At 35.8% G+C, this 9,592-nt stretch overlaps 1 protein-coding gene across 1 annotated transcript; it reads right to left on the reverse strand.

The window, feature by feature from the left end:
- Positions 1–2,660: 2,660 nt before the first annotated feature.
- Positions 2,661–3,245, reverse strand: LOC139868283 (uncharacterized). Its single transcript, XM_071856611.1, has one exon. It carries the CDS (start codon positions 3,243–3,245, stop codon positions 2,661–2,663), a length of 585 nt encoding a protein of 194 aa, XP_071712712.1.
- Positions 3,246–9,592: the final 6,347 nt, after the last annotated feature.

The following is a 9,592-nucleotide window of genomic DNA, read 5'->3' on the forward strand; positions in this document are numbered from 1 at the left end:
TCTAATATTTTTGGGATGAGAATACATGCAGGTTTTATAAATGATTTACAAAATAGACACAAGTACGTGAAACTACATTCTATGGTTGAATTATCGAAATCGAATATGCCCCTTTTTATTAAGTCTGGTAATCTAAGAATTAGGGAACAGACACCCTAATTGACGCGAATCCTAAAGATAGATCTATTGGGCCTAACAAACCCCATCCAAAGTACCGGATGCTTTAGTACTTCGAAATTTATATCATATCCGAAGGGTGTCCCGGAATGATGGGGATATTTTTATATATGCATCTTGTTAATGTCGGTTACCAGGTGTTCACCATATGAATGATTTTTATCTCTATGTATGGGATGTGTATTGAAATATGAAATCTTGTGGTCTATTGTTACGATTTGATATATATAGGTTAAACCTATAACTCACCAACATTTTTGTTAACGTTTAAAGCATGTTTATTCTCAGGTGAATACTAAGAGCTTCCGCTGTTGCATACTAAAATAAGGACAAGATTTGGAGTCCATGTTTGTATGATATTGTGTAAAAACTGCATTCAAGAAACTGATTTCGATGTAACATATTTGTATTGTAAACCATTATGTAATGGTCGTGTGTAAACAGGATATTTTAGATTATCATTATTTGATAATCTATGTAAAGCTTTTTAAACCTTTATTTATGAAATAAAGGTTATGGTTTGTTTTAAAAATGAATGCAGTCTTTGAAAAACGTCTTATATAGAGGTCAAAACCTCGCAACGAAATCAATTAATATGGAACGTTTTTAATCAATAAGAACGGGACATTTCAAAAGCGAGAAGTAGTATAGCGGTAAACTAGAGAGAACCGATTTAACAAGTGTCAATCGACCACCGAATGATATCATTTTTGCCTTCCACTCCGCTAACCGATTGTTGAACTTCTCGAGAACCGGCGACCAATCCTTCAATTTCTTCATCTTACAACCCACGGGGAGACCCAAATACATAAAAGGTAACTTACCTGCTTGACAAGAACACCATGCTGCAAGAGCTTCCACCTCTGAATTACTAATACCGACCCCAAAAATATGACTTTTATTGTAATTCACCTTTAACCCCGACGCTTTTTCAAAACATTCCAACAAATACATTAAGTTATGGGCGTTACGCTTGCTCCATTCCCCGAAAAAAATCGTGTCATTCGCATATTGTAAATGAGAAATAATAAGTTTCTCATTGCCAACTTCAACCCCTTTATACATACCTTTATCCACCGCCACTTTGGTAAGAATGTTAACACCTTCCGCCGCGATAATGAAAAGAAAAGGAGATAGTGGGTCACCTTGCCTAATACCCCTTCTTGGACTAAATTCCCCTGTCGGCGAGCCATTAATTAAGATTGAGATCGAAGCCGATTGAAGGCAAGATGACATCCACTTACGCCATTTAACCCCGAAACCCATACAAGTCATAACCTCTTGATGATAGTTCCAATTAATCGAATCAAAAGCTTTCTCGAAATCTACTTTGAAAATTAAACCGTGTTTTTTGTTACGTTTGAGATCGTCTACCACTTCATTCGCCACTAACACACCGTCTAGGATAAAACGCTCACTAAGAAAGGCACTTTGTTCCAATCCCACAAGACGCGGCACTACTCTTCGAATCCTAAGAGACAACATTTTCGCTATTATTTTGTAGTAACTACCAATAAGACTAATCGGTCGGTAATCCCCAAAATTCAAAGGGTCCGCTTTCTTAGGGATAAGTGAAACGAACGAAGCATTGCACCCCTTGGAAAATTCTCCATGAACCCAAAACCAATTGATAGCCTCGATTAGATCCTCTTTGATTATATACCAAAACTTTTTGAAAAATCCCAAATTAAATCCATCCGGCCCTGGGGCTTTAGTACTTCCACAACACTTTGCCAATTCCCAAATCTTATTTTTCGAAAAAGGCAATTCGAGATTTGCTGCTTCCAATTCTGAAATCGAAGCATAATTTAGCCCCGCGAGGCTAGGTCGGTCAATCTCACCATCTTCGAAAATTTTCTTAAAATGATTTACCGCTTCTTCTTTGATAACCGACGGATCTTCACACCACGAACCGTTAACATTAATGCTCCAAATGTTATTTTTATTGTAATTTCTTCTCAATGAATTGTGAAAATATTTTGAGTTTTCATCCCCGTCGGTCATCCAACGCACCCGTGCTTTTTGTCTCAACATTCCGGTTTTTGTATTTTCCTTATCCAACCAAGTTTTCCTCGACCCAAGCCAATTTTCATGATCCTCAACACTTAGATTACCCGCTTCTGCTTTGAGTTCAAGATCCAACGCCTCCTTTTTTTCATTTTCAATTTCAATGTCAAGATTCTCAAAACGAGATTTGCTCCACTCTCTAAGATCCCCTTTTAACCTTTTTAGTTTGTTTTGAAAAATACAATCCTTTCGATTTCCTTCCATAGAACCTTTCCACGAGTTAGCAATTACCTCTTCAATACCATCCACCGACAACCAGTCGTCAAAGATTTTAAACGGTTTAGGTCCAAAGTTAACATCACCATCCGACAACATAATAGGGCAATGGTCCGAAACCCTTCTATCTAAAGCAACAACCTTTAAGTCCCTCCATAAGCTAAGGAAGTCAATCGAAACGAGGAATCTATCTAACTTGCTCATTTTAACCCCATCATCGCTAACTCTTGTGAATTTCCTCCCCCCATTGGAATATCAACTAACGCATTTCTGTCTATGAAGTCATTAAACATTCTGGCTCGGTTTTCAAAAAATTCACAATTTAATCTTTCCGAACGATCCCTGACTTCATTAAAGTCCCCACAAATAACCCAAGATACACCGGTAAATCCTTGCATATTATCAAGAGATTCCCACATCCTTTTTTTATTTGTATCATCATGCGGCCCATATACATTTATAATGATGGACTCATGACCCGAATCATTCCATTTACCCCGAATTGCAATGAAAAACTCGCTTATAAGCTCACTATGTACCTCGAACAATTTTTTATCCCAAATAATCATTTGACCGCCCGATTTACCAACCATTTCCTTCTGAATATACCCACAATCCTTGGAACCCCAAAGCCCGAAAACCCATCGATCCTCCCTGGTATGACATTTCATTTCCTGAAGTGCAAAAATAGAAGGTCTTTCCGCGATACATAGTTTACTAACATCCCCAAATTTACTTACTTTCCCGATCCCAAACCCACGAATATTTAAGGACAAAATCTTCATTTAAAAAGGAAAGATACGACAGAGAAAAAGAAGGCACTTACAGCGCTTTCTTGGTCCATTTTAGACCAAGGTTTGCACCGAATTCCTCCACCCCCAATACTACATTCCGAAATCAATTGCTTTGCCTCTTCCTTCTTGCTATTGCGAGATGAACCGGATTTACTTTTCAAAATGGGACCCTGTCCAACTGTTTTGGATCCCCTTGCAACCCTGACCCCCACAAGTAGCACAATTGACACCACCTTTAATCTCCTGATTATTTTTGTTCCTAGCTAATCTTTTGGCGTCGAGAATTTTTGATGACGCTTTCCAATTACCCAATGAATTCCAACAGCAATTGGATGAATCAGACTTGTAAGATTTATCCCTTTTTTTCTTTCTGAACGATTTACAGTAATCCATATCTTCTGGGGCACCCCGTTTGCTAGATGGGATATCAATAGCTATCGGAGCAACATTGTTAGCATGTGTTTTGTTTAGCCCAATGTTGTCTTTCACATTACAATCCACCGGCGCATTAGAATCCCCAAATGGATTAGCATTTCGCGGCCCAAGTATTGGACTATAGCAGCTATCGTCGTCAGAAGAACAATCTGTCTCACCAATATCCTTAATGGTAACTTTATCTCTTGGGTCAACTGGCCCATGGTCAGTCGCAGGCCCAACAGGCCCAACTGGGATGTTTTGCGTAGCAGGATCAAATTTATCTCCCAAATGGCCCAATGGACTGAATCTGTTAGAATTAACCTTAGGATATCCAGCTGACATGATGGGACTGCTACTTTTCACAGCCGTGTTTCCCTCGATTCCAACAATATTGGAATTAGACAAGTGACCATCTCTAGGCCTTTCATGGACGTTAGACGAGGCACAATCATTATTATTTCTTGTTTGAAAGAGATTTTTTATCCCCATGCATGAGGACTCATCGTCTTCCACCGGACCTCTATAATAATCGTTACGGTTTCCCCGACCATCATACCGGAGCTCACCTTCTTCTAACTCATCGGAACTGTCATCGTCATCTGAATAAGTAATAGATATGTCTTCCGATTCAGATGAGCCCTCCCATTCAGACGATTTCATGTTATCAAGATCGAGTTCAATACCATCAAACAATTCGACAATGTTAACATATTTCACAACTGAACCTGCAACCAGTTTGACCACACCATTAATATGCTCATCGTCCCAAGTGTGAAGAAGAACCTATCGAGAAATCAAATTTTGCTTGCCATGGAGGATGTTACAATTCTTGAATTCAATGGCGTTCCCCCACCATTTAGCAATCGAGTTGAACGTTGTTGAGTTCCAATATTTGAATGGAACCCCTTTAATGTCAACCAACACTAGTCTACCCGGATTAAAATATTCACCATCCCAAGCTTTTAAATCGATAAAGCACTTCTTAAAGGGACAATTGTTTCTATCCAGTAGCGTTTTTGCAATGGTCGAATTATCACACACAAGTAAAACATGTAACCCACCAACATATTTGATATGAATCCTTTCATCACCATTTATCATACCGATAGTTGTAATGAGATTAACATGCCAATGCTTTTCAATTTTCCAATGAGATTAACACAAATTTTAATGAACATCATTCAACATATTCTATATAAAAATTTCTGATCATATATAAAATTGTTTGATCATATGATATCTATGTGACACCTTTGTTAACATTTATCATAAAAAAAAAAAAAAAAAAAAAAAAAAAAAAAAAAAAAATTCATACTATCGTCTTCGACTATCAGTTATAATTTAAATATTTATTATTTTATTATTCTATTGAACAATTAATTTTGATTTAAGTTATGACAATTAATTTAATACATACAAAAAATACCTTTTGTCGCAACGTATGGCCTTACCAACTCGTGGTTTTCAAAATTCAAAGTTAACCATAACTTTTTTAATTATATATATATATATATATATATATATATAGTGAAAGGATCCTGGAAGAACTCTGCATAGCAGAGAACCCAGCGAACCATCACTTGTGAACGATGAACATGAATTCGTAACATCAATCGAAGGCGTTTTAGATGATGATTCCAACATGAAAGTTGCTTAAAATGTTGCATCTAATGCTCGCCGATCGTCAATTTAAGCTGAAACATCATATAGATTATGAATTTGAGCTATGAAGAAATTGTTGACTTTTTTTCCCCAAATCTTTGACTCACGAATTCGAGCTCAAATCTAGGAGTTAGAATCTGAAACTTTGCACATAGATTCACGTGATGAAACCTAATAAATCTGCGTTTTTAATTTTTGCTATAGGTTTGATTTTGAGAGATTCAAATTTCTTACGAAGAACAGAGTGTGCCTGCACCCAAAACAAGCTCAATCTGCATGCAGATTGACTCAATCTGCACGTAGATTTACTCCATCTGCACCCAACTTGATCGAGCTGCACGCAGATTGACTCAATCTGCACGCAGATTGAAGGTCGAGCTGCACATAGATGAAGGTCGAGCTGTTGGTTCTCTCGGTTCTCTACCACCTCTGGTTCTCTCTGGATCCTCACCCTATATATATATATATATATGATATAGGAAATAAAAACAGTTAGTACAAACCTTTTATTAAATACCATACATATATCGCCGATTAGTACAAATCTTTATAACCTTTATATAATAAATGAAAACTTTTATTCAGTGATTTATAACTACAATACGCATATCGCTAAATGGTACAAACCTTTTATTAAAATTATAAATAACAAATTTGCGAAAAAGATTTATTTGCGAATTGGTACAAACCTTTTACTATGATTTTTCGATCATAGTTTCTTTGCCGTTTAAAATTTCTCTATTTCACATTATCACCATTTGGTCAGATTGTGTGATCGAAACTGCTTGGCTTCACGGTTTCGACGGCATTGTCTTAATTATCGTAGTGTTGGCAGTAGTTGAATTTTCATCCGTTTACATGCTTTATACCGGGTGATTGCCCTTATGTGGTAAAGTGTGGTGTTGATTCGTCTAACGGGACAATTCTTAGATTGTTGAATTGTAACCATGTTTGTCGTAGTTTTTCGAGGTCGACGTATTTTAATCGAGTTGTAACGTCGTTTTAAAATTTAGGTGTTGATCGTGAAATCCGGTTTGTTTTTATCTTTTAGAATTCTTGTAATTACTAACTTCTTGTTATTTTGTTTTTCGATATAAAATTATTTACTTTAAAAAAGAAACATTAAATAAGGAAAAAACTTTGAAAAAAATGAAATAAAAAATAATAAAAATATGTGCATTTGTCACACAAGCTTCTAGGAGCTTATGGGAGCTTAAGCTTATTTTTTTATAAGCTCCAACTTTTAGAGTTGTTTGACAGACAAATATTTCAGAGCTTACAAAAAAATAAGCTATGAAAAAATAAGCTAGTTGAACTAGCTTATGAAAATAAGCTAGGAAGCTTATTGAAGTAAAATTACATTATTAGCCCCTAAATCATTTTTTATCATTTATTTTTTATCATTTTATGTCATTTTACATACATAAGCTTAACTCTACTTTATCAAACACTTAGGCCACTCCCTATGGTCAATTACCCGTTAGTTACCCGCTAGTTACCCGTCATTACCCGTAATGAACTATAGGCACGGAGTAGTTACCCGCTTTAGTTATTCGTCTTCTCCATGAATTTGGCGAATGCTATAAAGTAAAAGTGGGTCCCATTGCTGAAAAAGTGCATGTTTTAATTACAGATACTTCTTGCTTGAATCAATTTCCAAATGGCTATATGCCAAATACAGTACTCGAACCAATTTCCAAAGTGCATGTTTTATTAATATTTTTGTCATTTAGAATTTAAAATAAATATAAAAAGAAATAAATTAATGACGTGGCAGTTAAGAGGAAGATGTTTTAGTCATGATAGGCAGTGTTTAGTTATAGGATTTTATGGGTTAGTTATAGGATTTGGGTGCTGATGTGGCGCTGATGTGGCATGTTAAGAGGATGAATAGTTTAGTTACGATAGGAAGTGGCCTTATAAAACATTAGCTCCAACTTCTAGCTTAAAAAATAAGCTTCAGCTCTAGTTTCAGTTACAAATTATTTTCATACAAACACACCTTAAGTGAGTTTATTAAATAGGATAAAAAGAAAATATTAAGAAAGAATTAGTTTGTAAATAATATATAATGGCAAAATAGTAAATACATATGCTCACTAAAATCTAGACTAATTAGAGCAAAAATAATAATTATAATTAAATTGCCATTAATATATTCTATAAAAAATAATAATTATAATAATTAAATTGTCATTAATATATTAACATAAGAGTTGTAATCGTGTGAATATATTAACATAAGAGTTGTAATCGTGTGAATCTAACAATTTTCTTAAAATTGAAGGGACTAATCAGAATGCGATATGTGGCGCGACAATCACATGTAATTGAATAAAAATCAAAATATTTTTTTTGCAAAAAAAAAAATTTTCAATTTTTTTTTTCAATCACATGTGATTGGATTTGAAATGCAGAATCACATGTGATTGTATTTTACAATCACATGTGATTGGCATGCAGAATCACATGTGATTTACTGCATGTCAAATCCAATTACATGTGATTAAAAAAATTGAAAAAAAAATTTCGGGATTTTTTTTTTGAGATAATTTTTCTTTTTCAATCACATGTGATTGTCGCATTACATGTCTCACTCTGATTCATCTCTTGAATCTTAACTTAAAAGTTGAATTCATTTGAATATTCCTCATTAACAAAATTATAATTATAAAATTGCCATTAAATGAATAGTAATGTCATACTTTGTAACGACCCAACCCATTATCCAACCGATCACGCGAAAATATATTTTTTTTACGACAGTGGGGTGCGCGACGCGCAACCCCTTATGTGCGCGGCGCGCACAAGGCCTGACAGCCTCTGTCCAAATTTTTCAATTTTCGTTTAAAGATCTCCCACTTCCCGACACTTTTAGACGAAACGTTTTTCACAACACATTAAAATAAGTAAAACTAACACATTCCAATAATAAAACAAGTTTTACGACACCGGGCCCACATAGGCCCGAATTACGACAAAATATAAGTTTCGACCACATTAGTTTAAATTCCAAACGACACTTTGAGCATGGTGTTTGGGGGTTAAACTACCCAAATCTTGGTCGATCTTCCAAAAGCTAAACCCTCGAGAGCCACTACTAATCCAAACGCATACCTTTGCCCTTGTTCACGCCGGAGCCTAAAAAGGTAAACAACGAGAGGGTAAGCTAACGCTTAGTGAATGCAATAGTTATACATATACATATATAACCTACTTACTTGCAATCACTTACACAAATACCTCATACACGCTAGCATTTTAAATTAGCATACCATTTCAACGTACAACACTAAATCCACGATATCACGAGCTAGCACAAACGATAGCATATAACACGAACAATATAATATGCTATACTACAACACATAACCATGGTTAACCATTCATACAAGGAGATGGTGCTTGCAAAGACCATCGGAGTTTGCAACATTCATTAGTGTACTTAACATCGCGTATCACTAACCCCCGGGTGGTATCTTAACACCGCGACCAACCCACCCTCTATGACATTGTGGTGTCTTAACACCGCGACAAGCCCACATGTCATTAAATCCCGGAGTGGCGTCTTAACACCGCGACTAACCCACTCATTACATATTATGTGGTGTCTTAACACCGCGACTACCCCACATTCCATTAATTTCAGGAGTGGTGTCTTAGCACCGCGACAATCCCACTCGTTACATATTATGTGGTGTCTTAGCAACGCGATTACCCCAGATTTCACGCCACACAAATAAATACATTATATACATACATGCATAATTATTCCACTCACCTTAACGATTCGGTGACGGTTTTATACTTCCGCAAGCTTCAAAGAAAAGTACCTAATACATTAAGTACTCAATCAGTACACAAACTAGTTGGACTAAACACCAACAATTCACCCATGTGCATTTAATGACTTAAATGCATTAAATGACCCATTTATACCAAAACCGTCCATTTAAGGCCAAGACCATCATAAATCACTAAAAGCTAGTGATTAAGGTCCAACAACACTAACTAATATCAAATTGGGGTATTTGATACCCATCTTTCCCAACTAGGTTAATCATTACCCATTTAACCATTTTAAAGTCAACACACCCATTTCGGGTCATCCACTAATCCAAATAACACCCATTCACATAATAACCAAGTGTGCTAGTGATCAGTTAACCTTTTAAGACTCATAACCACCAATTAACACTTTGAAACCCTAGGTTATTTACTATTGAGTCCTCATGACTCAATCTTACCCAAGAACACCC

This window comes from Rutidosis leptorrhynchoides, chromosome 9 (genome assembly GCF_046630445.1).
Source record: "Rutidosis leptorrhynchoides isolate AG116_Rl617_1_P2 chromosome 9, CSIRO_AGI_Rlap_v1, whole genome shotgun sequence".
NCBI classification, from domain to species: Eukaryota; Viridiplantae; Streptophyta; class Magnoliopsida; order Asterales; family Asteraceae; genus Rutidosis; species Rutidosis leptorrhynchoides.

Bases quoted from the DNA above. Each gene is read 5' to 3' on its own strand.
- LOC139868283 (XM_071856611.1), bottom strand. From the start codon at position 3,245: ATGAAGATTTTGTCCTTAAATATTCGTGGGTTTGGGATCGGGAAAGTA.